The 27,276-nt window shown below is 53.6% G+C and overlaps 1 protein-coding gene across 9 annotated transcripts in view; it reads left to right on the forward strand.

The window, feature by feature from the left end:
• HDAC4 (histone deacetylase 4) overlaps positions 1-27,276 on the forward strand; it is a 283,692-nt gene that overhangs the window by 166,325 nt on the left and 90,091 nt on the right. For all 9 annotated transcript variants that reach the window (XM_082690962.1, XM_082690963.1, XM_082690965.1 and 6 more), the window contains 2 exons: positions 8,261-8,505; positions 24,031-24,181. In XM_082690962.1, the coding sequence (XP_082547088.1) occupies positions 8,261-8,505; positions 24,031-24,181 (396 nt within the window). The remainder of the gene's footprint in view (positions 1-8,260; positions 8,506-24,030; positions 24,182-27,276) is intronic.

Raw genomic sequence — 27,276 nt, forward strand, 5'->3', positions numbered from 1 at the left:
CAAAACAGTAGACAGCAAAATGGCCTCTCCTCGGGCCATAATCATTTTGTTTTTATTTTTCAAGCGTAATTTAACTTCCAGTAAATTGTTAATATGAGTTGATTTCTTTGGCATTGCGTTTATGCGTCTAAATGGAGCACAGAGAAATACCCTATATCCTCAGTTACGTGTGAAGCTAAGGTAGGAGCTTGTGCCGTCTGCATTCCCTACAGAATATTTTTAAGTCTTCACATTTAAAATTTGGACTTCTACCCTCATCACTGCTTTACAGCCACCCCCACAGCACAGCATCAAATAGAATGGTTGTAATCTAGTTAAGAACACTTTGGGGGAAGTGATAAGCCGTGTAAATCAGTATTTTGAATGGATCTCGATGAAGTGTCTACAGTCCTTTCGAGTGCTGGTTCTGATAGGTTATGCGTTCTGAAGGTAGACAGCGACATGGCAGGTTGAACACACGGATCTAGTTGTGCTCCCTCCTGAAATCCCAAGAACCCCAGAACATACCAGTCCCCAGCAGAGCTCGTGGGGACACGCCATGTGGACACCACAGAAGTTGTGGTCTCTAAACACTGCCTCCCACCAACGGGACCCACTTCTCCTTGGAGGAACGTCTGATTCCAAAGAGGGGTCAAAAAATGTGTGAGGATTGCCCGGCACGCCTCATGACTGCAGAATGAGGGCTGTGGCTGGCTTTGGAGCAGCGGTAGGCCATGCTGGAGGGCCCTCGCTGGTCTAGGAGGGGGTCTACTGTCAGAGCACAGTGTGAGCTGAACTGCAGTGGGCTCTGATTGATCTTGAGGAACAGAAGCCCTCCTCGTCTCTCACACATGGAGGATGATGGGGATCAACTCATTATTTTTTAAAAATTGGCAGGTAAAGGAAGAAACCAGGTACCTGTCCTGCCCTCCTTCTAAACAAGGTCAGGGCAAGAAGATGGTTGATTCGGGGTCCTTCCTCATTACAGAAATCAGACAGCGAGTCGAGAGGCCAGGGCGGTATGGGCAGGCGTGCCTTACAACCCTGATGTCTTGGCCTTGTTCGTGGTCGGCGCAGAAGACCTGTGGAGATGCGGCAGCCCCTTGAGCCACCGGAGGAGCCTCTGCGCAGAGGTGGTCTGCCCACACCTCCAGACCCTGCTTCCAGATCACCGGATATGCAGGCCAGAGACCTGCAGCCCAGGCGGCACCCGCCATCTCCAGGGCAGGGCAAACAACAGTGTTGGAGGGGGTGCCGGAGGGAGAAGAAGGAGGAACCTTTAGAGTAAAAGGGATTGAAGGGATCCGTCAGCCAGCACAACATATGGACCTTATTTGGGTCTTGGTTTGAATAAAGTTTAAAAAACATGTATGCAATTTTCTAAAACTTGGAAACGCTTTGTGGCTGTTTGATAACGTCATGGAATCGTTAATTTACTTGGGTATACGAATGATATTTGATTGTGTTTTTTAATAGAGTTTGTTCAGAGATATGTTCTGAAGTATTACCGGAAAAAATGGCTTGAGGGCTGGTCTACACCAGTGAGTTCCAGAGAAAGGTCCCAAGCCTCAAACATGGGTAAGCGGAAGAGGGAACGACAGTAGCAGCCTGTGATGGGAGGCAGAGGGCAGGTGGTGTCCATCGCAGCCACTGACCTGGGAAAGCCAGCCCTGCTCACCTCCCCCGACTGCCTACCGGCTAACCCACACACCCACCTCCAGAGCAATGCCTCTCCATCCGGGGCAGGGCTGAGAGGGGTGTCGAGGCAGATGTGGGAGGCTCCTGGATGTCCTCCCGGTGGTGCGCAGAGCAGCTAGAGGTTTCTTCCTCTGGAAAAAGGCTTTGTTCTGGGGACATGAATGAGCTGAGGATGTGGATGCTGTAACGAGAGCAGGAGTGAAAACTCCTGTATTTGTGCAGAGTGCAGCGACCCTCTCTCTGCACCCTGAAGGCCTAGCTTTCACCCTTCACACTGAGATGGGAAGGCTCCCTGCTGGAGAAGTGTGGCCAGCCGACACGGAAAGTCTTACGGGTATGAGTCCTAGTGAATGCCAGCTCCACACGCCCTGCAGGGAGACTCAGACCTGAGAGCTCCACTCTGCTGGCTGCTTCCAGCAAGGGTCTGTGCCTGTGCTCCCACTTGGGGCGTAGCCCAGCGGCAGGGAGGTTCAAAGCAAACAGAGGGCATGGCTCTCTTTGCCATCCTCAGAGACCTGGGAGGTTGACTTGTCCACGAGGTCAGAACAGGATGGCTTGTAAGATAGAATATTGGGGCGTCATTGGTCTCTCAGTGTGGCCCTATGAGTCGTCTGTTAAAAATATCAGAGCAGAAATTATGGGAAACCCAGTGGAAAGGTTAGAATATCCATCAAAAGAAGTGTCATAGTCTTGAGCAGAAGACAAAGGAGAGGAAGACAGAAGAAAATGGAAGAGAAAACTGGAGAGTCATTCAAGATGTACCAAATCGAAGAGTTTCAAAAGCAGAGGATGGAGGAGGGAAATCAATGGAGTAAGTCAAAGCTGATGCCCGTGAGAGGGCAGAAGCCGAGTGCCCCATGCCAGCTGGAGAAAATCTTCCCCGAGCCATGTGACTGTGCACTTTTGGAACACTGGGGACAAGGAAAAGACCTCACAAACATCCAGAGAGAAGAATCCCATCACGTCGAGGGATCTGGATCCAGCATGGCTTCCTGGTTTTCAGTCACAACATTGGGAACAAGAAGACAGATGTTTTCAAGCTAGAAGTCTGTCTGTAGCTGAAGTTAGCAGCCCATTGAGGGGAAATAAGAATGAGCAGGGCCCACCTCTTCGAGCCTTCTCTTCAAGACACAGTTGGGGCCGGAATTCCTGCAGAATGAGAGGGGAGCCGAGAGGGAAGCTGGATGGGACAGAGATGGGGGTCGCCTGGAGGCTGATGAAGCCGACCCCCGGGTGGTGGCTGTGCCAGAGACACTGGGTCTCCTGGCCGTCTGGGAACGCATCAGCGTCCAGGGCAGGCGCATGTGCCCCACACTGTCCTATTGCCCTATGAACATGAGCCACCAAGCCAGCCCCCCACTCTTCTTTGGCGCTGAGACGTCTGAGCCATATTGTCCTGCTCCACGCCCTGCCTAATGACCTCACTCACCTGAGCACATGCTTTCCTCCACGCGCCCACTTTGGTGGCTCTCGCATGAGGCCTGGAGCCCAGCCACAGTGGACGTAGAAGCGGGAATTCAGGGCAGTTCTGGCCCACGAGACTGCCCTACCAGCTGCCACACTGGGTGGCGTGTGGCTTCCTGGGCACCACTTATGTCCTCGCCCCCAACAGGGCTCTTTTTTGCCAACACTCCCAGACCCTGAAGGCAGATTAGACTCGAGACTTTTATCTCTTCCTGAGAGCCTGTATCAGACTCTCATGCTCGCCTCGGTCAGCAAAGGGAGAGGTGTTTGGGACACACGTATGGATGGTATAACCATAAAGAAAAGCAAAGGGTGCTTGGCGAAGCCCGATGCTGTTGGGGACAGGCGGCAGGCACGTAATTTGGGGATGATCGTCTGATTCTTCCTGCCTTGATGGGTGTGGCTGTGTTCTACTCCTCACCTTGCTTTCCCCCGGGAGGCCATGCTCTTCAGTGTGTGTGATGTGGGCCACGGTGAAACACCGAAGACTCTTGAAATAACTTACACTGTCCCAAGACGCCCCATCCCCCTGTCCCCTCTCCCCGTCATCTCAATCCCCCTCCCCCATCACACGTGGACAGAATGTGAGAGTAAGAAGAGATCATAATTACAAAGTTGAAATAGCTCTTCTTTTCCCCTGGATGTGAATGAGTCCTTCTTTCCTTGAACAGACCCTAAACTTTGACCACGTTTTCTAGAGAATAGTGCTTGTCTTTATTCCGTGTCTGTACGGTGGCATGAAGTAGCGCTGAGGAAGGAGGATCTAACCCACGTAATGGAAAATTACAGTGTCCTTTTTTATGGTCATTTATTTAAAAGCAGAGAGACTAACACATTTTTTTCTGTTTCTGATTGAGGACTTGCCGTTCACAGCCCAGGCCCGCCGTTCTGTGTTGAAGCGCTGAATGTGGGCTTTGTGCTTTCACTAACGTCATGAGTCTGATTGTATTAGTATGTTTCTCAAGGCACAACCTATAAAAGCAATTTTCTGGTCCACATCAAATATTCATGAGAATACAGGCTTTCTTGTTTTGATGCTGCATTCTTTATGGAGAGAAGGTTGTATTGTTTTTCTCGGGGTGCTTTGGGTCAAAAGTGCTGGCAGTTTCTGTTGAGAACTCACGGCATTTCAAATAGTTTTGGACACAGAAATAGTACGAGTCCTCTTTGACGCACCCGCTAAAGGCTGTGATGAACAGAGATTGTGGCTGTGACTCCTCGCCACTCCCCGCCTCCCTGGCTGGCATGCAGGCTGGGCCCTGGGACAGCTCTGCTCCGGCCACCCGACTGCCACCCGCAAGGGGCGAGGAGGCAGTGTTTCTTCAGAGGCCTTGCAAGGGTCTCCTTGTCCCACAGCAGGTCCAGAGTTGTGCTTTCACATCTACCTGTAAACGCAGCGTTGTTTCCCGACAGGAGGGAGTGGCAGGAGCTGGTGCAGCTGATGTGGGTTGCGACTAGCAGTCCATTCTGTCTGCCCTGCTCTTCGCTGTCTTAGAAGAGTGAAGTTCTAGGTGAGGCCTCAAAGCGGTAAACTGAGGCCACACACCCTCCCTTCCTGGGAACTGGGGAATACAGCAGACATGTCGCAGTGAGGACAGCATGCCATCCTGGTCACGTCAGCACGTGCCTTGGCTCTTAGCTCTCCATGCCCTGCGAATGCCCCCCACCCCGTCCCTATCATCTGTGGACCCCTCTCCACCCTGGCATCTCCTAACTTCTGCTCTACCGAAGGGTGACCAGGGTCTGCCAGGGACTGTTCCCCCAAAATATCTCCATGATTCCAGGCTCCAAAGAATCTGGGAAAAGTTGGAGGAAACAGTGAAGCTCAGCTTGTGTGTGGTGGGTAGGCACAGCCAGTGCCATCCCTGGAGAAGGGACCCTGGAAACCGCCTGCCCTGCCCCTCCTGCCACCTGCACTTCCCTGCACCCGGCTGCGGGCCTCTCTGTGGCCCAGCCTGTCCCAGCACGGCCCCCTGCCCAGCCATGCCCTCGGATTTGCTCAGTCTGTGTCCCCACGACCCTCCACGTACACCTGGACCCATGGGCCCTTGCTCATGCCTTGCCTTGTGGCTCATGGAGACACAGCTCCTGTGTGAACCCTTCCCCAGCCCTGCCATCAGCCCACAATCCTCTCTGCTCTGCTTTCTCACCGCAGGCCTGCTGTGGGCTGGCCCAGGAGTGGCCCCGCAGGCTTTCTCAGCAAAGGCACCTGTCCGGAGGAAAGTTTGGCCCATCATGGTTTTGACGTTAATTAAAAGGATCCTTTAAAAGTTGTTTTATGTTCAGCATCAGGTGGTCCCCTGACCCCCCTTTATGAACAATTAGAATGAAGAGAGGAGAAGCCGGAGTGAGCAGCAGAGGGGGCTTCTGCCCAGCATGTCAGAGGGAGTATCTTGGTCACCTTGGCCTGTTACCTGACCAGCCCTGCCATGGGGGCCCACGATGCCTGCAGCTTACCAGGTGCAGGGCAGGTGCTTCTTTCATGAGCTCTCTATGGTTCCATTCTTTAGCTGAAAAGCTGAAACGTGGCCGCTCAGCTGGGCAAGAGGAGTGGGAGAGAGCCAGGGTGGTTCTCACCTGGACAGGTGGAGTGGCATGTTCTCCCTCCAGCGACCACGGGCTGTGTGGCTCAGTGTGGTGTGTGTAAGCAGCAACATGGAGTCGGGCTTGTCCTCAGGAAGCAGAGGCTAGCTAAGCCAGGGATGGCCTGCCCTCCAGCTACCCTGTGTCCAAGAGGAACCCTGGGAACCGCCTCCTGACTGCACCATGGACACAAAAGGGCAGAGCCCATTGGCTAGCCACGGTCATGGTGTTTTAGGAGGTGCCCAGCCCCATCAGTCTTGTGGACAAGGGACGATATAGCCCTTTGGGAAAGAAGGATGTATGTTGAATTCCTGTAAGAAGCTGAGCTCTGCTTCTTTTTCTCCACGTTTGCTCGCTGAGCTGCCCTCCCTGCTCTCCTGTTTATTCCTTAAAGTCTGAAGCAAGTACGGGAAATATTGAGGTTTTATAAAACGGGCTATTACAGTGTTTCTGTTTTTATATTTCATACTAAAAACGATCAAGAAAAAGGAAGTTGACAAGATCCAGTCTTTACCAGCTCCTGTGTGGTGGGGCAGGTGGGACGCCCCTTCTCTCTGGTCCTGTTCATGAAAGCAGTTTATTTGCCTAAATTTATCTCATGTAAATAGCAAATAAAATCCTCCTGATTCATCAAGGCTGAGACTCCATTAGAAATGCACGTAAACAGTTGGGGGTTGCGTTTCCCTGACTGTGGGAGGAAAGGGAAGACAAGCAGCCCACTGGCATCTATCCTGGCCTTCTCAGGGCTCAGAGGTCAAGGGAGTTTTGGACTTTCCTAAGATGGTTGGATCCAGAGTATTTTCCGACCACCTTCTGGGCTCCTCTGTTTCTTCCCTCTGTGCCCTGTTGTCCAGGGTGTGGCGTTCCTCAAGGGAAAGCTGGTCCTGGCCCTGGGCTTCTGTCAACCTGCTCCTGCCGGCCTCGGGGAGCTCCAGGCCTGTGCAGCTGCCACAGTGGCTTTGGGGCCTGTGCGTGGGAGAAACGGAAATTTTGTCAAGGAGTTAGAAGGCCCACGCCCCATCCTGGCAGCATCCTGGACTCAACCTCTGAGCTGTGCCCGACCGGCTCCATGAACAGGTGTTTGTCCCAGTCACTGGGGCCCAAAGAGGCCAGGTGGCTAGAACCCAGGGTCCCACCCCTGCCTCATCAGAATGGCCAGAAGGACCCACTGGCTACCTGGGCAGTGACCGCAGGAATGCTCTGTCCAGAGGGGCTGTTCCACTTATGGGCTATTTTTTCAGCAAGTCTGGGTTGTGAGGCTGTGGAGCATGGACTTCTGAGGAACCAGGTGATGGCTGGGACCAGGGGTCCCTGTGGCCGGCGGCATTTGGAGATGCTAGAACAGGGTCAGGTGCATAACACGGCCGGACCTTCAGAGGGTCTGGGCTGAGGGCCCCTGATGGCAAGCATCTGGTCCTTGGTGGCCTGTGTTTGTAGGATTTGGTCTTCCTTTCTGGAGGGTGAGGCCTCTGTCTCCCACCCCAGGCCCCCAGGTCTGTTGTGTATCATTTGAAGACCTGGGCCCAGAGCAGGTTGTGGGAGAGCTTTCTGGAAGGAGTGGGAGCTCGTGGGCCTGTGAGTGGCCGTTGCTGAGGAGCACAGGAGGCTGGGCCTCCGCAGCTCCCGAGAGGTTTCTGTGAGCCTGAGGGGCTGGCTGGGCTGCGTGTCTGGGGAGCTCCGTCAAGGCGTCTCTGGGGCAGACTCCCAGGCAGGGCCTTCATGTGCACCTGCTCAGACCTGATGCGCCAGGAAAGAAACCCCCACAGTGGCCTCTCTTTCGTTACGGCCATGGTATCAGAGTTTCTGCCTGCTTATCCTTGCTTTAATTGGTTATTGATTTGTAAGCATTAAGATTAATTGAGCTTCTGTTGCTAATCAGAATCACGTGGGCTTTTCTTCCATGGTACCATAGTCCTGGGAAGCAAATCCGTTTCTCTGGGCCTTGGGGAAGCCCACGACCTGATGCTTGTGCCCATGCAAGTGAGCTGGGGAGCAGTTATGGGCTGTGGGTGGTGAACACATTCTCCATGGAAATGCTCTGACCACCCAGCGTCCATCTGAACCACTTCAGGGGCCCACGCTGTGGTTCCTGCGTGCAGCCTTTAGTGGCCTTGTGACAAAGAAGAAAAGTACAGGCCCATCTGCCTCTCCCCTCGCTGGTGCTCAGCTTTCCTTAGAGCGATTTCCTTGCGTACTCCCTCTGTTGGCTTTCAGAAATGTCATTGGGGCGGCTGCTGGGCCCGCATCAGGGCCTCTAGTGGCAGGGGCAGGGTGGGCCGTGCATCTGTGCCATGGCGTGTCCCGGTCTGACCTGCCCCTCAGTTTTGGGCCCTCTGCACTTGAGGAATGGAAGGCCACCAAGGCCCCCAAGTCCTGCGATTTGGGTCCATCAGGCAAGAGTGGGGAGAGGCATCCCAAGGGTTGTCCATGCTCACGCAGGCGGCACCCCTGGACAGCGGCATCGGAGTGGGCGGGGGCCTGGGGACGCCGTGCCACTGCAGTGACCGGCGCTTCTATGCTCTGCTCTTTCCTGCAGTGGACGTGGCCTCCGCGCTGCCTCTGCAGGTCGCTCCCCCGGCGGTGCCCATGGACCTCCGCCTGGACCACCAGTTTGCGCTGCCCGTGGCAGAGCCCACCCTCCGGGAGCAGCAGCTGCAGCAGGAACTGCTGGCCCTGAAGCAGAAGCAGCAGCTGCAGAGGCAGATCCTCATCGCCGAGTTCCAGCGGCAGCACGAGCAGCTCTCCCGGCAGCACGAGGCCCAGCTGCACGAGCACATCAAAGTAAGTCGGAGGCGGGGCAGCCGTGCACCTGTGTGAGCCTTCCAGACGCCGGGTTCCCCATGGCGCCCGAGGGCCACTGCCTTGGCGTGCTCCCCACCATGTACTGCAACCCCATGGTGAAGCACAAGACGTGCTTTGCTGGGACCAAACTAGCGGGCGCCCACCAGCCCAGCAGCAGTGGTGCGTGGGGCACATCATGGGAAAGTCGCTGCCATAGGAGTAGTCTCGAGAGAGGGGACGGGCTTGTCATCTACTTTCATCCAAAAGTACAAGCTGCATCCCCCAACAGACAAATGACCAGCGGGAGGGAACACCAAAATATTAACTGTGATCACCTCTGGGTGCCTTACTCAAAAAGCATTTTTGTTTTCTTCTCAGGATATGTCTTTTCTTAGTTTCTCCCATGGATCCCGTATAATTGGAAAAAGATAGTAATGGGGGTTTTTTGCATTTAAATTGAATAAGAAACGAATAGGTCTTCTTGTGGCATTTAGTCTCTGTAAATACACAGTCTGATCCCAGGGTCAAAATTAAATACGTTGGAAAGAACCATGTGTTGGTGATGTGTAGTGAAGTTGTGTTCTGTCGTTGACAGACCTCCTGTAAGCGCCATATGCTTCACTGTATTTAGAACCACATAGAGTAGCACTGTCCCACAGATCCAGGCGGGCAGGTTAAAAGTCCGAAGGTAATCTCACATTCTGCACTGGCCACCCTGAAATGAAGCAGAAAACCCCGGGCTTTATAAGTCATCTGTTGGTGTGTAACAAAATACCTCAAACTTAGCTATTTAAAACAGAAGAAAAACATGCGTTACCTCATAGTTTCTGTGGTCTGAATGAGGGTCTCCCTAGCTGGTGGCCATGACCCAGGGTCCCCCATGAGACCACGGTCAAGGCTGTGGGACCCACTTCCAGGCTCACTAACGTGGTCATGGGCAGGAGCTCAGGCCTTGTCACCAACGAAGCCCCCTCCAGGGAACAGCCCAAGTTTCTCCTGTGGCCTGGTCTTGGACGTGACCTGTTCCCTGCCCTGCCTGACTCTGCTGGTCGTGCATACCAGCTGTGGCACATCCTGGGAGGTGCCCAGCCGAGGGTGAACACCAGGAGGCAGGGATCGGTGCAGAGCACTGGGAGCCTGGCTACCAAAAGGTAAAATTAGTTTCCATGTATCTTATGTAACCTCGTATTTCTGAGATAGTTCAGTGTGTAAGCAGTATTTTTTTTTTTTTTTGAAAGATTATTTATTTGAGAGAGAGAGCACAAGCAGGCAGAGGGGCAGAGGCAGAGGGAGAAGCAGACTCCCTTCAGAGCAAGGAGCTTGATGCCAATGCAGACCTCAATTCCAGGACCCCAGGGTCACGATCTGAGCTGAAGACAGACACCTCACCGACTGAGCCCCCCAGGCGCCCCGGTGTATAAGCAGTACTCAAAGTGTTGTTCACACGGTGTCTTGGGAAGCTGTTGTGGACCATCCACGTAGAGTATGTCTCCATCTGGATCAGCTGAGTTTCATGCCCTCTGTGGCTACATGTGCTCAGTGGCTTCGGTGATAGAAACTACAAGCCCCCACTCGGTACTCCCGGATGTTTCTAAGACACTCTATCCAGATGGAGACCTGTATAGCAGATCCGCAGTAGAGGGGACCCCACGAGCAGGTGCCAGGCCCTTCCTTTGCCCAACCTGTGGGCCTGCTGCTGGCTGTTGTTCCATGCGGCGGCCAGGCCACGTCCTAGGTGTGCTTGGCTGGGCATAGCCACAAGCCCCTGGCATCCGGGGCTAGGAGAGAGGTCTGTCTGAGGCTGGCCTAGGGAGATGGTCACTTGCCAGCTGGAAGTCACACGTTACTGGTGTTCTTCCCAGTGACCACGTGCAGCCCATGGAGTGGCCTTGTCTGTAGGCTCTTTGGTAACTGAGAAGAGCCCTCAGCTGGCGGTCTATTTGGTTTTGTATGTGAGGCCATGGCCTCCCCTCTGCAAGCCTTAGAAGCAGACTCCCAGCTCTGCTGTACCCAGCACACCCTACCCACCCTGCCTGGGACACCCCTTTCAAGGTCAGGGCCCTATGTGTTCCCAGGGCTCCTTCATCCCCGTGTGCCCCCCATCCCAGTGCCAACCCGCGTGGCCTCGCATCTGTTGCCAGCTGGGGAGGGCGCCCAGGGACTGTGTCCTGCCCTGCACACAGTGTGCGGCGGGAAGACCCTACCTGACCTAGCAGTGGTGGCCTCCTGTGCTGACCAAGATTTGAGGAGAATGCGTATGCATCTGGATTTGCTGGATTTGCAGCTTTGACTAGCAAATGAGAAACTGAGACGTAATCAAGGGCCACGTATGAGCAGGGTCATCGGGTTGACAAGCACCATGAAGATCCTTGAGAGGGTCGGGGCCACCACCTTAGGGCAAGGCCAGGCTTCCCTGGTCCCTGTCTCTGTCCCCCCTGTGTCTACAGGACTCCATGTCACTGCTGTGGAGATGAAAGAGTCTCCCTCCTGAGCCTTACCTCAGCGCTGGCACCACAGAGCTGTGCAGGGAGTGCCTGACTGTCGGGGCTCTGCTCCTTGGGCCATGGGGCCCCCTGAGCTCCCCTCCCCCACAGGGCCGGGGACCCTCAGGCCTCTTGGGAGCTCCCTTGACATGCTCCCCCACAGATTATCCCCCCCACCCACAGATGTGGCCTCCTCGGAGACATGGTTCCACAGATGGGGCCCCCACAGATGTGGCTCTCTCAGAAGTAGCACCCCCACAGATGTGGCCCCTGTGCTGATTTGGCCTCCCCACAGACATGGCTCTTACAATGTAGCTCTCCCAGATGTGGCTCTAGGCCTGGTTCTCAGAAACACAGGGAGAGTCTTAAGTTTACATGTTCTCTGCATTTTAATCATTTGTTTTATTTTTTTAAATAATTTATTTATTTTGGGGAGAGAGAACAAGCCAGGGGAGCAGCAGAGGCAGAGGGAGAAGCAGACTTCCCACTGAGCACCATGTGGGACTCAATCCCAGGACCCTGAGACCATGACCTGAGCCAAAGACAGATGCTTCACTGACTGAACCCCCAGGGTGCCCACATTTGTTTTATTTTTTTCATGTAAACTGGAGATTATAAAAGCTGTCTAACCTCTGTGCTCATGTCATTACAGATCAGTTTGCTTTTGTTTCGATGATCGAAACTCCATTCATAAGCATTCATATTATGGGTGACATTTGGCAGTAGCGTTGGTCAGATTTCTTGAACATACAGTCTGATTTATGTCATTAAATCATCAAGGAATATGCATAGGATTTTATAATTAAAAAGGGAGTAGTTTTAAACTACAACTGAAATTGCTAACTTCGGGTAGATAAGATCTTTTGTAAATGTCAGTGGTCAATGTCACCCTTATCCATGATGCTTTGCTGGTCGCAGGTGATTTGGGCACCGTGTCCCCACCTGTCCTGGACAGTCACTCCTCTGTCCACAGGGTCCCTGGGGAACAGCATCACCGAGACAGAAGGAGACTGAGTTTGGGGGTGGTGAGTGCTGGTGCCCAGAAAGTCGTCAACTATTTCATCAACCAGAATTGCTTACATGATTAAAAGACCATTATCCAGATTTGCTGCTTGGGGACTACTTGTGCTATTTTAATTTTTTTAAATGTTATTAAGAAAATACATGTTTCTAATGTTTCAAATCAAAAAGTAATGCAGCAGTAACTCATTGAGCCTGCCCGTCCCCGCTTCTTGCTGGGATCCCAGGCCTGAGGTCTGTTCTGGCCTGTGCTCCTTGTCTCCCTGTGATCAGCTCTGCCCTTTGGGGAGAGATCCTGCGTAGTGATGTCCCCCTACAGGAATGTCATGGCTCTCCTTCCCACCACCCCTCAGGCACCTACAGACCCTGCCACACTGGGCATTTTCAAGTACTCAGGTTGCTCTCCAAAGACAGAACTCTTCAGGCTCTCTATGCTTTGTCCATGGGTGTGTGCTTCTAGCACACACTACCTAGTGACCATGCCCTTTGGTTCAGCCCTCAGCTCTTCCTCCCCTCTCGTGTCCTGCTACAGATCCCATCCTGCAGTCTAGAAGCCTGTAAGTGCTTCTTCCTATACACAGACACCAACAGTCACACTTGGGGCTCCTAGGCCTGTGGGTCTCAGGCCACACGCAATTTCTTTTTAAGTGTTAACAACACAATAATGGGATTTTTGTGTTTTAAGGTATCTGAACTCTGAATGTAGGACATCTTTAGATCATGTTCCCTGATTGAAGCATTCATTTTATGAAGAAAGGGCAACAGCTGCATCCTGTACACCAGCACAAGTTTCTTCCTGCCTGAGGGGTGACGGCTGCCTCTTCACAGGGACCGCAAAGATTGCCGTGCGGTGTCTCAGCTAGTGTTTGCTGTGTAACAAACCGCCCAGATGCCGCACTTGGCACAGCAGGTGTTCTGTTTGCTGGGGGTTGTTGGAGCTGTTCCACAGGCGTGGGCTCTCTCTCATGCCCCTGGGTCAGCTTTGGCCGACTGGTGGCCGGGTGACCTGGGATGACGTCACTCTCTGGTCTTTTGGGTGGCGGGCAGACCAGTGGATTATCTGCTCTTCTCAGAGTTCCAGCCTCACAGAAGTGCAAGTATGTTTTAGGCAGAAGCTCAAATCATAGATGCTGTCACCCACTGGCCAAGGCCAGTCTTGAAGCCAAAATGAGAATTCATATGGAAATAGACCCAAGGCAGTGGATGTCGGGGGGCCTGCAAACGGGAGCCAGAAGTGCAGTAGTCTTCTCTAGGAGGACCCCCTGAACCATGTTCAGAGGGGACTGGGCACCAGGACTCACGACTGAGACAGGAGCATCATGAAGAAGAGGGGACAGGGCCATGGGCTGGGACACTGAAAATATATTTTTGTATTGGGAACTTGTTAGCATTCAGCCTCACTGACTGAATGTTGTGAACACTAAGTGGGGGTGGGGTTGCCACTGACACAGGTGCCACCAGAGTGGCTTCCATCTTGGTTCCCCAGTGGCAGCCACGGCCTTGTGTATTAGGGGCCCTTCCTTCCCCAACATGTGCTACAGCTTATAGAATGCCTCCTAGAAGCCTGCTGGCCAGCCCTTTCTGCACTCTCGTTCTTGTGGCTTTGTATCTTTTCAAAAATACTCTTTTCTGTCCCTGTTAGTGGTCTTCAGACTTCAGCCACGTTTGCCCAGTTGCTGACCTCCTCTTTAAGGGTCCCTCACGGAATCCTCCCCGCAGACCTTACTGTGCAGCCTGTCGAGGGGCAGAGCCTCAGCACCCCGGGAGGAGAGGCAGGCCTGGGCCCCAGGACCCCGGGGTCATCTGTAGGAGAGAAGAAGGGTCTGTGTTGGCGTCTGGGCACTGCCGTTTTCACAAGGAATGTTTACACATAAAAAAAAATCTCTCTCAGATCATATACATCACTACTGTTAATTACTGAGTAATCGGAGATTACAAAAGAGAAAGTGTTACTTTGGCGCTGGGGGCTAGGTAAGCTTTTAGGTCTGCAGTGTCACCTGGCGTGTAAACTTCGATTTTAATGGCTTATTGTAGTCTCACAATGAACCATAATGAAATTAAATAATCAAAACTACCCGAGTACTTGACCATGAAGGTCATTTTCAGTTTCTCATGTTTTTCACATCCTCGTGCGTTTTATCGTGCTGACAGTAGACCTGGAATTGCCGAGCCAAGGCAGGTGCTCCCCTGTGCTGCTGCTTACTGAGAGCCAGTCCCAGGCGAGCCCGTGTCCGTCTGTCTATCTCTGTCTCCCTGCCTCCACCGCCCCCCAAACCCCTTGCTGATTCCATAGGCAGGTGAGGAAAGCAGCAGGAACCAGGACGGTCGGCACCCCCTCCCCCTCCCAGCGGTCGGGCAATAGGGCACACCTGTGCAGGAATCACACCTTCCAAGGATGCAGGGCCATGAGTCACCCCCAGCGGTCTCACCCATTGCTGACACGTCTCCACATTCAGTTTCCATTCTGTCTCTCATCCTGTGTGTATTTCCTTGATTGTCTACCACTGTATTTCTATAAGCTTATTGACTTTTTTCATGTTCTGCTACCAAGTAGCATTTTCTTTGCTGTTTCTCTATTGCCTGCTCCTGGGTCTGTGAGTGTCTCTGTATGTTAAGGGCATGACTTCAGTGTCCCATCAGGTGCTGTCATTTGGCTCTTCATTCTGCTTGTAACCAGTTAGGTATCTACTTGACCTACCCTTCTTCATGAACCACGGGTTTTTCTAAATGACAGAAATGGGGCCTCACTCCCTCTGCCAGTTCAGAATGCTCTCCTGATCCTGGTCAGGGCAGATGGAGCACATAACGGGGACCGAGGCCCTGCCTTGGGTTACTCAGCCTCTCTCTGCTTCATTCCCATTAACCAGCCCGGTACTTCCGTTCACAAGTGCATCCAAGAACAGGGCCGGCCATGACATGCCAGCGGGGAGATGGATATTTCCCCATACGAAACCTCTGTTCGTTTTTTCCCCTTCTCTTTTATGGGAAATCCTTAGTTTTTTCCTCATCCTTTTTTTTTTATTGTAGTCAAATTCATATAACACAGAATTTATGATGTACTGTGTTGAAGTGTATAATTTAGTGCACTTACAATATTGTATGACCATTCCTGCGAGGTGACCCCAGAACATTTCCATTGCCTCCAGAAGAGACCCTGCGTTGGTGAGCCAGGTGCTCCCTGTGGCCCTGGCCAGACTGATCTCCCTTCTGGGTCCGAGTTTGCCCACTCTGGTCAGGCCGCGCGTGGCTCTTCGTGGCGGCCCCTGTCACTCAGTGCGGGTCCCTCAAGGCTCACCCGTGTTAGCCGCATCAGTGCGTCCTCCCTTCTTAAGGCCGAGTGGTACTCAGCGTGGCTGTTTAGTCTGCTTATCCACCCCCCCGTGCATGGACAGTCGGGCTGTCGGCACCTGCTGGTGGTCGTGAGTCGTGCTGCCGTGATCGTCTGCACGCATGCTTCTGTCTGAGTATCTGCGTTGTATTCCTTTGGGGAGATGCCTGGTCTGGGGACCGAGTTGCACAGCAGCTGTCTATTAAACTCTTTGAGGAACCACTAACCCTGGCTCACTTTTGTAGGACGGGAAATACACAGTAGCATAAGGTTTGCCATGCTGTCCATCCTTGCGTTGCAGTCGGTGGTGTTGATAAGTCCACTCACACTGTCCTGCAGCCTTTGGCACTGTCCATCGCAGAACTTTCTCATCTCCCCAAACAGTGTTCCTGTGAAACACTGACCACCCCACCCTCCGTCCAGCCTGGGAGCCATCCTTCTGGCCCCTGAGTTGGACTCTTCTAGGTACCTCATGTGACATTTGTCTGGAACTAACAGTAAATGTCAAGTGTCTGGGGGTTCAAGGTCGTGTGCCATTAGCAAGGTCCCTAAAATAGGCTATGTTACTGACAGGCAAGGTCAGTACCACACGGCTGTGTTTCAGACCCTGTGTGCGCACACCTGAGATGCTTCAGGGTGGGCCCCCAGGCACAAGGGTGGGACACGCATGTCTGGGGCCACAGTGCACCCTGCCACCATCTTTTCCCATGGCCAGCCCCACACGGGCTCTGGGGACTCCCCAAACTGAGACTGTCCTCTTAGTTTCAAAGCTGATTTTACATATATATCTGAAATACTCGAATGAAAACCAGTCAGATGGATAAAAGTCAAAACCAGCCTGTCTTTGCAGGAATATTGTGTACCATGCATGGGCTAATGCCATTGAGGTGGAGGACTAAATGAGCTCCGTTTAATTCCCTGATGTTTGCAGGTGTTCAGAAGAGTGAGCAGCTATCTGTCCTTGGGCATGCCTAAGAATTTGGACCTTTGAGGATGGAGCTTGATAAGTAAACTGATGGTTAAATATGAACTCAGAAGTAACTGACCTCCGATTTAAACGTCATTCTGTTGCGTTTCTAATAAGAAAGGCAGAGTGAGCCGGAGCAGTGAACCGCATCCAAAGCCAGACAGAACGGGGAGAGGTGGGGCAAGCCACAAGCACCATGGGGGTTGCAGACCTCATCCCCGGCCCGAGGAGAGCCTGGCTAACATATGGGAAGAGATATAGGCTGGGACCCCTGTATTCCAGCTGGAGTCATTTGTCGGCTTCCCAACTGATCTGGACTCTGGGGTACCCAGGGCCAGCTTGCAGCAGGTCTTGGAAACAGGCTGCTGCTCGTGGCACCCCATGCTTCTGGAAACTTGTCTCCGGCATCTTGGCCTTAAAGACCCTGGGAAGGGTATGTAGAGGGAGCATGCAAGCGTGTGTTGAGAGGGACTCAGGGGTATTAGTAATACCCCGTGTAGGACTGACCCCCTAGCACACATCCGGGGTGTGCTGGTCCCTGGTATGTACCTACATGATGAAGGCTTTTGAAAGCCAAATGGCATAAAGCAAAGAAGCAATCACCACTGATTGACACATAAGCCTTTCTGAGCATTCCCAGAGTTAGAAAATCACCTCTCTTAGACTTTTCTGGTACTTAGGACAAACTTGCTAACAGAAGCCCAGAGTCAACGGAGATGAAACACACAGGCTCCCAGATACAAGCGCCGAGCTCTGGCGGCCAGATGCCAAGCTGTCGAGAGAGGTTCCCGGGAAGGAGTGCTCAGGGTACCTCCTGCTGCTCTGGATGTCTGGGAGGCTCCCTGCACAACCCCCGCTTTCCACACACTTGTTCTTCTCACGTTTTTTCATCAAGGTGAAAATCCTCTTCAGGGTTCTTTTGAAAATGGGCACTAATGCAGGTCTTCCATGAAAGCAAGGTGATGTCACACTCAAGGGGGGGCACTAGTGCCCCCTCCAAAGGCGCATTCAGAGGCCTCTCGATTCCCGGCCTCGGGGGAGTTCCAGTCTAACAGGTAAAAAATAAAAACCATCCCCATACTGTTTGAACTTGCATGTCCTTTCTTTTCCTAGCAAGGCTGAATTTCTAGGCATGTGTGTAATATATAAGAAATGTGTAAGCGTGTTTTGTGCTGCTTCTGGGGGTAGGAGAGCCTCTTAAGAGCCATCTAGTTGAAACAATGAGCCTTCTCCCTGTAGGGAGAGGGATCAGATGGAAAGGAGACCAGGCGTGATGTTTATTCTCCTCATTACCTGTTCCAGGTGGCCGAAGACACACTGCCCTGGGCCCCAGGGCTCCAGGTCACCTGAGGCAGCCACAGGTTGTTGCCAACTGGGTTCCTGGGAAAGCTCTTGCCGTGTGCCACCCAAAGTCCTGCGTCATCCCTGAACTCGCCTGCACCCGCTCAGTGTGCTGACAGAAGGAACTGCTTCTCAACCAGCCGCTTCAGTTTCTAGGCAGTCTTTATAGGCAGGTGGATGGCCTTGCTGGACCCGCTAACCTGAGGGCTGTTGACTTCATGGCTCCATGGCTCCATGCTGGGCCCTGCTTCTCCTTCGCTACCAAGCATCCCCTGTAATTGTGCCTTCTAGAGTGTAGCAGAACTTTCTGTTTGTTTCCAAGGGTGGCAGCAGGAGAGGGTTACCTGCTGCGGAAAAAGACGTGTCCTGTGCCATGCAGAAGAAACGGGGCATGCTCCCATCGGCTCCTATCTCTGGGCTCTTGCACTTCATCACGCTGCCTTGGACCTGGCCCATGACCCTCCTGGGCTCCCTTGCCTGCCATGGCCTAGGATGCAAGTCTATGGCAGCGATGGGGAAAGGGGTCAGTCACTGGTGGGTGCTGTACACAGCCCGGAGCCCTCCTGGGAAGTGGCTCGGATGGAGGCCATGGATGGAAAGGAGCCAGGATTGCCACCAGTGGGACCAGATGCAGGTCTCATGATGAGACACTTCTGAGGCCAAGCCTTTACAGAGAGCTCAGAGTTCCCGCAACAGAGTGTGAGGTGAGGGCAGAAGGTGTGCAGGCCAGCCAGGTTTGGCCCGGCCAGCCAGGCTTTGCCCGGCCCTGCCCTCACTGTCTCCCTGAACCCTTGCACCTCCCCTTTCCTCAGGGCTCTCCCCGCCATAGCCTCTGGAGTGGCCCACAGTGAGCCTGGCCTTGCCCTCGTGCTGGGTGCCTAGATGCAGACCTTCCTCATGGGGACTGTCGTGCCGAAGGCTGATGCTGTTTGTGTCTGTGACATCTGAGTGTCCCGCTGTGGGTGGGAGCTTTGGGCCACTGCTGGTTGTGCCACAAGGAGAGAGGGGAGAAGGGTTTCAAACTTACCGAACACGCCCTTTTGGTTTGAACCAGAAACCCTAGGAACTAAAGGTGGAAATGGCCCCGTTTCTGAGGACCCCAGGGGGAACAACACTTCGGTTCCAAATGATGAGTAAAACCCATGGCTGAGCAGCACGTGTTCCCAGAGGCTGGCAGCCAGCCCCACATTGCGAGAAGATGCCCTGTTTCCATTCCTCTCAGGCACACCTTGTGTTCTGAGGGTGAGGGTCACTGGGCCTGCCTGTGCTTGCCCAGAAAGCGAGTGGGGTGCTGAGTGAGAAGCCCCTGGGCCATCTCGACTGAAGTCCCAGGCCATGCACCCTGCACTGTGGCAGGTATTGGCTTCTAGATGGCTCCGGTTCTAGCTGGCAATGGGCTCTCACCTGGCAGCTCCGTACCTCTTAGCGGACAGCTCTCTGAGCACTGACCACGCCAGGCCTATACAGTGTGAAGGGTGTGCATGAAGCCTGTGTTTCATCGTTGGTTTGACCTTTTCCAAGTTACACAGGGAAGTAGGTGGCAGGGGCAATTACGTATCCATCTGTCTGTCCTGTCTCATGATGGCAGATACCAGGCCTTGGAGACAGGCTGGCCTGCACCTTTGCTGTCCCCTTCCGTACACAAACATCTGTCTTGTGAGGAAGGCCCGTGGGACTTGCTTAGGGAGAAGAACACTGGCTTCATGTGGACCTGAGCATGGGGATTCTGGCCCTGGAAACCAGCCGTCCATCTGTGAAGCCCAGTCAGCTCTTCCTTCCTCCTGGCCCCATTGTCCTGGGTTAGGTAAGGCATCTCCCCAGCCTGGGCCACTGGCAAAGGAGGAAGAGAAATTGGAGTGGGAGGGTGGGATGCAGCCATCATCTGTGGTCAAGGGTGCACTGAGCAGCAGGGAAGGAGCCCCAGGAGCAGGCACGTGGCCAAGGCTGGCCAGTGGGTCCCCACGGGCCCCAGGACACCCCATTTCTATGGGCGTAGCATCACAGTGGGGTAGACTGGCACGAAGCTTGGCGGACCCTAGGTGGTTAAAGTCCAGCTCAAGGAGGCTAGTTAACATCAGGGAGATGGGAAGATGGTCACAGTTGGTTGACTGCTTGGTTGGTTTTTGTTGGCAACCAGAATTTAGTGGTATGACCTGGCTGACGGGACCCTCAGATGTCTATTCCGTATCTTCTGGAAGGTCGGGCTGGGACTGTTTGCATATCGGCCTCAGGAGTCTACATGTGCATTTAAAATCAGGAAGGTACCCTGGACTTTCAAAAGAAGCCCACTGCTCGTTCTTGGGGTTCTGGGCCCCCGTAGAGGTTCCTGTGCATGTGGCCAGGTGACATCCTGAGGAGCCTGAGCAGGCTGTGGCCCCGCCCCCCCCCCCCCCCCCGTCCCGCCAGCCACACACACACCTAGTGTACTTGTGGCCCTCGGGCACCCTGAGGGGCTGAGACAGCATCCAGCCCCAGTTGCTGCAGAGCATGTCTGTGATGCAGGGCACTTTAGGGCTCAAGGAACGTGGCCTCATAAATGGCCACAGTGTCAGGAGAAGCACTTTGAAGAACCTCAGGGCCCCGGGGCTTGGATTTGGAGCAGTGCTGTGAGCAGGGCCTATGTCAGTGTACTGAGGTGGTGTTACCATGCTCTCCTGGAAGCTGGCTTGCCACCTCATGAGCCAGTCGTCCTCCCTGTTCAAGAGGAGAGCAGCCCTTCAGGCTTGCTGGGCCCCGGAAGCATCCTGTTCTTGGGCCAGGGCGCCACGTGAAGACTCATCCCCAGGCTGTCCTTCAGTGGAGCGGGCTCTGTTTCAGTTCAGCTTTGAAAGTAAAGATCTGCTTGGGTTTCCACTTGTGTGTGGTCATTGAACTCCAAAGTCAGAGTCAAATTGAATTCTTGGGATCTAATTTTTCGTCCTGAGCTCAGTGTTGACTTCAACAGAAATTCAGTATTAAACTCTGGTTAGAGTAATGGCATCTGTTCTTACTGGGTTTTTTCCTTTGGAAACATTAGGTGGTGGACATCTTACTTAAGATTGCTTGTAATAATTTCAGTCTGCAGAAAAACACCTTCTCGTTGCTTCCCACTGCCCATAGGATACTCTGATCTCAACCGCTTGTCAGCGAGGTCCCAGCTGTCAGGGACAGTGTGCTTTGTGCCCAACATAAAAGTTGGCTTCTCTGCGGGTCTTATTTCTCACAGGCTGGAGGCTGTACTTATGGGGCATGTTTGTCCCTTCCCCAGAGAATGGGGACACAAAGCGTGCGAGGTGGGTACAGGACAGCGAGCGGGAGTTCCTCACCTGGTACCTCTTCCTCATTTTCCAGAAGCTGGGAGCACTGAGGCTTGCTGTCGCAAGGTCCAGGAACAGGCCTGTGTGGTGACACCATGGGTGACAGGAGCCACAGTCTGGCTTGTTCTCTGGGCCTTCGGGTAGGGGCAGTCTGTGCACGTTCCTGTCCCATCAGCTGATAAGGCAGAGTGCCTCTCCGAGTGCAGCAGGGTCAAGGCCTGCAGGGTAGCTGTGGCGCATTTTGGGGGAATCAAGTCATAACAGCTACTTTCCTGAAAACTCCATGCCAGTATTGATTTCCTAGGAGTTAGATTGTCCTGTGAATTTTAATCACCAGTATCTGGTGGTGGTGGTGTCAGTATTTCTGTAATGGTAATGGAAAGATCTTCCTTCCAGGTTCTGGCTGAAAAGTAAATATTTTGAGACTATATTCAGTGGATTTTTGCCTGTTCCTCATTTGTGCATTAGATGAGTACCGAGCCGTTGGAAGGGAACCCAGGGCTGTGTGTGGGCAGCTCAGGGGCCTGGGTGATGCAGCAAGGGGACATTTGGTTATAAGATGTGCTATCTGACACCATCGTGGGGGGCTTCTCAGCCGGAGCCATGTGGGCTGCTGCGGAGCCCCCCAGCTGCTGGCCGTGGCCCACTGCCACTGGGGCGCCTTCACCTGTGCACACAGATGTGGGGCCCTGGAGTGAGCTCCCTGCTCCCAAGCCCTTCGGATTCTGCCTAGCACCACCCACAAGCCTTCTGGAAGCAGCGGCGAGGAACGTGTTGGCATGCTTCTGATAGTCTCACGGTCTCCGGCTCATGGAAGATGCCTGTTTGGAAGAGGAAAGCTCTGAAAAGTGACTCTCAGTTTCCACACCATGGACCCCACAGGTGGCCACTGAGCAGGACCTCATGGCCTTGCCCTCACACACGGCCACCTTGATCCGCTGCCAGACCTTGGCCCCCGCACCTGGGTCCCGCCTGCCTTCTAAGCAGCATCTTCCACGGGAAGGGCACACTGTTGCTTGGGGTCCAGACACCACTCCCCTTCCTCCTCCTTCCTCCACTGGTTTTGGGCCTAGCTACGCCTGCCTCTCTGCTATTCTGTCCCTGTGTTTCTGGCTGGAAAGGAGTTCCCTTCCCCTTTGTAGAAAGTGGGAGGTGGTCGAGTTTGTGCTCAGTTTGTGGGTCCCCTGCAGTGAGAAATACCACACAGCTGCTGGGACTCTGCTGTGTGATGAGACAGGCCTGGTTTGAGCTCTAGGCCACGCCAATGCTTCCTGCCCTTGCTCTGAGCCCTGTGGGTCTTGGCCATGGGGTGCTTCCCCAGCAGCAGGGCCCAGAGACCTGGAGGCCGGGTGGCTGGGAGGCCAGGAGTCTAGGAGTCAGGGTGGCTTGGAGGTCGTGAGACTGGAGGTTGGGATCCTGGAACGTTGGCTGCCAGGGCTGTTGCTGTAGGGTGTATCTGTCCGAGACCAGGCTAAGAGCCTCCTGCGGCACTGTCTGTGAGGGTGTGGCTGGCACCTTGCCCTTGGGCCATACTTCCTGCTTGCACCTTCCCCATTTATGAGCTGGTGGTTGCCTCCTTTTGCTCCTCAGCTGTTCCTGTCACAGCTACATCTGAGGTTTTGGCGAATGTCCGTCTTATTGGCTATCACACGCGCTCCTACTGCAGGGTTGTGGGCTTTATCTGGAGAGTGAGAATTTTCATTTTATATATTTCTACAATGATGCTCTTTTTCTTTAACATTTTCTGTGTAATGTGATGTGAACCTCCCAGAAGTCACAGACGTGGTGGGTGACATATATTACGTCTTCACCAAAGAGAGCTCCGAGCCATCTGATACCCTGTTTTCTGAATTTATGAGCTGCTCTGGTTGGTAACAGAAGCTGGGTGGTTTGTACATTCTAGTGATGGCATTGTGGGAAACGGGGCCCAGGAAGCCGCCGGGGCCCCTGATGGTGGCACTGCCCCCTCAGTCCCTGTGGCCTCTAGTGGGAAAGAGCTCAGCCCCCTCCCCAGAGACAGGGGGGCTCCCAGGGCCCACACCCTAGAGCTGGCAGAGTATGATGCCTTCCTCACAGAACAGCACCTCATGCCCCGCACGGCCACCCCCTGGTCCTGCTCACTCCATGTTCCCCTTGTTCTGCCTTGCCTTGTGCTCTGGTTCTAGCCCGTGGGCCTCCACGTACCTCGATGTCCCTGGCTGTTCCCTTAGGTGTCCACCATAGTTCCTGGGAACAGCCAGAGGGATGTGCCGGTCTATCCCTGTCTTAGGCACTTTATGGCTTGGATCTGGGAGAGTGTGATTTCCTTGCTAGAAAGTTCTGGGGCTGCTGGGACTGCCAATGTGGCCCCCGTTCTGCACAGGGAGCAGGCCAGCCACCCACCCAGGAGGGGCCATGGAAACAAGACCCACAACAACAAGGAAAGGGATTGCATGCCCATAGTGCTGCAGGCCGGGTGTGGATGCTCCCTGTGGCTTAGCTGCTATGTCCCCAAGCGTCCCATCCCCAACCCCCCCCCCACCAGAACATCACAGATGGGGAGTCTTTGAGGGCCGACTCTGCCCACGAGCTCATCAGTGCCTTTTGTGCATGTGCCTTTTGTTTACTGACAGCCTACCCGTGTTTTCTCATGGATCTTTCCCATTGTTGGGTGGCTGGGCTGTTGCAAGCAAACCGCTGTGCCCTTCTTATCCAGGCGGGAGTGCAGACGTGTCCCCACGGCCAGGGACGGGGTTGTTGGGTCCCGGGGCAGACATGCATCTAACTTGGTGAGGAGTAAGTTCTCCCGGTTTTCCAGGGCAGCCATACCCAGTTCAGCCCTGCTGTGTCCCTCTCCAAGTACCCTTCCCAATGCAGTTAATCACCCAGATCTTCACGTGCATTTTCTCCAAAATGGCTTTTATTTTGGTTTTTACTGCTGAGAAAGTCGGCAGTCAGGCTTTGCGTGTGGACCATGCAGAGCATGGCCCTCGCCGTTGGCAACACAAACGCGTGGACGCCTGGCCCTTTGCTACTGTTCATGTGTGTGTCTGTCTCGTGTTCCTCGGAAGTGAGACTCTGACCGTCTCTGTCCCCCTTCCCTCCCCACAGCAACAGCAGGAGCTGCTGGCCGTGAAGCATCAGCAGGAGCTGCTGGAGCATCAGCGGAAGCTGGAGCGGCACCGCCAGGAGCAGGAGCTGGAGAAGCAGCACCGCGAGCAGAAGCTGCAGCAGCTCAAGAACAAGGAGAAAGGCAAAGAGAGTAAGTGTGCGGGCACGATCGCGAGCTGGGGGGCGCTGGGGCCTTGCCGGGGTGTCTTTTCCTGCGGCTCTTGGGCTCTGGGTCCCGTAGGCAGCAGCCTGCGGGGGACCCCCGCACCCTACCCCAGGTGGAGCATGCCATGTCGCCCTCAGCTTGGGCAAGTGTAGCCCGGATCCATGCCTTCGGTTGGGATGTGCAGCATGGCCTCTGGCTTGATTGGAGTGTTCTAAAGTGTTCTCAGCAGGTGCAAAGCAGGTTTCACCGGGAAGTTCGTCCTGGAGGTTTCAAAGTTCTTTCCTCTTGTGAGCACACTGTGAGCCCCGTAGAAGCAGGCCTCGCTTGTGGGGTGGCCTGGGGGCCAAGTGGGGACGCAGTGGCCAACTGCCTGCTTTCGCATTGGCCCTCTTGACCCTAATGTTTGCTTTTTCTAGTGGCAGTGTTTGTATATCTGAAGACCAGTGGGGTCTGTCATTTTCCAGGAAAGGAGATGATTCTGTATATTGTTCACCCTGTGGAAGGTGATGGGGGGGCGGCTTCCCGTGTCCCTGGAGGAGGAGCCATAGTCCCCAGCTACGTGGTCTCTCCAGTGGGCTCAGCAAGGACCAGTGTTTGTGAGGCCTGGTGTGTCCTGCACATGGGTCACATCCGCGCAGACTGAGGCCGAAGGCAGTTGTTTCCCACGCACGTCTGTGCCTCTGTCTTCGGCAGCTTGTTTCCAGTGACACACCCAGGACCTAGACAGCAGTGAGAGTGGGTGTCACATTGCTGGGCTCGGCTCATTTCTGCCTGAGACTTTGGTACTCGGCGGAACTCATTTGATCCCTGGTGACACTGAACATGAGCTAAGATGTGCAGTTCTCTCCTGCATTGGGTTCTGGTGTGGGGACGTTCGGGTGATGGACTTCCAACACCTGTGAGCAAAAATAGTGATATTTGCATATTTCAGTAACACACATGAACCTCAGAACTCCGTTATCTTCAGCTACTTAAAATGGTTAGCCATCTAGAAAAGCCATCTTAACAGCCTGTTGTATAGATTTTAGACTTCAGATTTCTGTTCAGATTTTAATCCACACTTCTTTGACAGCATGCAACGTATTAAAGCATTCTTGTCAAGTCTGTTCTTTGAAATTATTTAAGAATCTTTTGTACTGTGTATGATATACACACAGAAATGTGCACAGCCTCCAATACATAGGGAACTGTTCATAAGCTCACCCCCCAGTAGAGCCCCCAGACCAGGACAGGAGCAGTGTCTGGGCCCCTGGGCCCTCCAGACCCTGCTCCTCCCCTCCTTCCCAAAGGAACCCCTCCCTGGCATCCCATACCAAAGGCACTTTGGCCTGCTTCTGAGGTTTCTAGAAATGGACTCATTAACATGTGGCTCTTTGTGTTTGGCTTCTCTCACTCAGCACCCCCCTCATGCAGTGTGTCCTTATTGTCCTGTGTAGCAAGAGCTCACTGCTGTAGGTAGCTGCCTGCCACCCCACTCATGGGCACTGCACTGTGTTCGTCCGTCCTGTGGTCGGTAGGTATTTGGGCGTTTGCTAACCAGAGCTGTGACGGGTGATCCTGGGACACGTGTCCATGGATATGTCCCCAGGTGCAGACAGGCAGGTGCGAAGTGGCTCGAGCTTCACACTTTAGGGAATGTGTGTGCCTGCCTCTCATATGTGAGACCCAGCCATTTCTGAAGCACCGTCCCAGCCATGCAGGGCAGCGCCCACAGCCTGTGTTCCTACTCGCGCTTACTGCTGGCAACCACTCTGAGTTCGGTTTGGTTACCAGCGAGGCTTGGCACATTTTCTTGTCTCATGTCAAGTGCTTGCCTGTTCATGCCTCTCTCTCATTTTTGTGGTGAGTTGTCACCCTTTTTTTTGACTTGGGTGGTTCTGTTCACATCCTGGTCCCGAGCCCTCTGTTGGTGTTGTGTGTCACACATGCCTTATGCCTTGCTGCTGCATTTCCTCTGCCTGATGGCCCCTGTGTATCACGTGGGCTTCCGCTCCCAGTGCAGCCGGGCCCCTCGGTCTGGTCTAGACCAGAGTCAGGTCCCGGCCCATCTGTGCCGCCATGCCTGCAGGCTTGTGTACATTTGCGTATCTGTTCCCTTTCGGAAAGACTGGTGTTCTTTCTTCACCTATGCAGCCAGTGTATTTTGTTCATGTTCAGTTTGTGTCTCTGAAATATTTGTATGTATTTAGTAATTGGTTTTATATATAGAAGTAACCTTTCATGATCATTAGTTACTGCAGTGTATTTTACTCTTGAAATAATATACTTTAAATGTATTTTCACTTTAATGGGCTGGTAGAGTTTTCAACGGAAGAAGCACATCAGGAGAGTTTTTATTCTGCATGAGATCTAATTCTTGTACCAATGTTTGAAAGTAATTACTAGATCTGAGTGGTGTGCCTCGTTCTATCACACCAGTTGTGTGAGATGGTGACTTCCAGGCTGTGATGGCCCATAGTCAAGATTTCAGGCACGAGGATGAAAGCCCATCAGGGGAAACTAAATTGCAGATTTGTGTTGGCAACAGACACAATTGGTCTTTGAGTGCAGACTTGTATCTGCGGTGGGCTGATGGGACAGGCGGGGTGGTCACGCCATTGCCCTCACCACTGAGCCCGCTGGCTAGATGACACTCTCCTCCATCCACAGCCCCGTGCTGGTCAACCACTGCGTGTATTGTGTGTGGAGACTCCCTTGTGTGAAGAGACCTTCCTGGCCAAGGTGTTCCTGGGGTGCTGACCACCTGTGAGGGGTGGCACATGGTGTCGGGAAATCCCCCAGAGGTCCTGAGGCCGCTGGTCTGGAGTGGAGGGTGGGCTTCAGCATTGTTATTTCTAGAACTCCTTGGATCATTCTGGTGTGCAGCCAGGATTGAGAACTGAGCATCCAGGTGAGTCCTATTGCTCAGTGTTAGGAATCTGACTACCAAACGGGCTCCGTGGCCTGTCACTGGGGACAGCCTTCTGTTCTGGGAGCCCACCCCCCTAGATGACAGCACCCAGCCCTTTTCTGAGCCCTGTGAGAGGGACTTCTGCTCGGGGGCCAAACCACAGGTGTGCACAACGGGACTGCATATACCC

This window comes from Mustela nivalis (genome assembly GCF_964662115.1).
Source record: "Mustela nivalis genome assembly, chromosome: 11".
Classification (NCBI taxonomy): Eukaryota; Metazoa; Chordata; class Mammalia; order Carnivora; family Mustelidae; genus Mustela; species Mustela nivalis.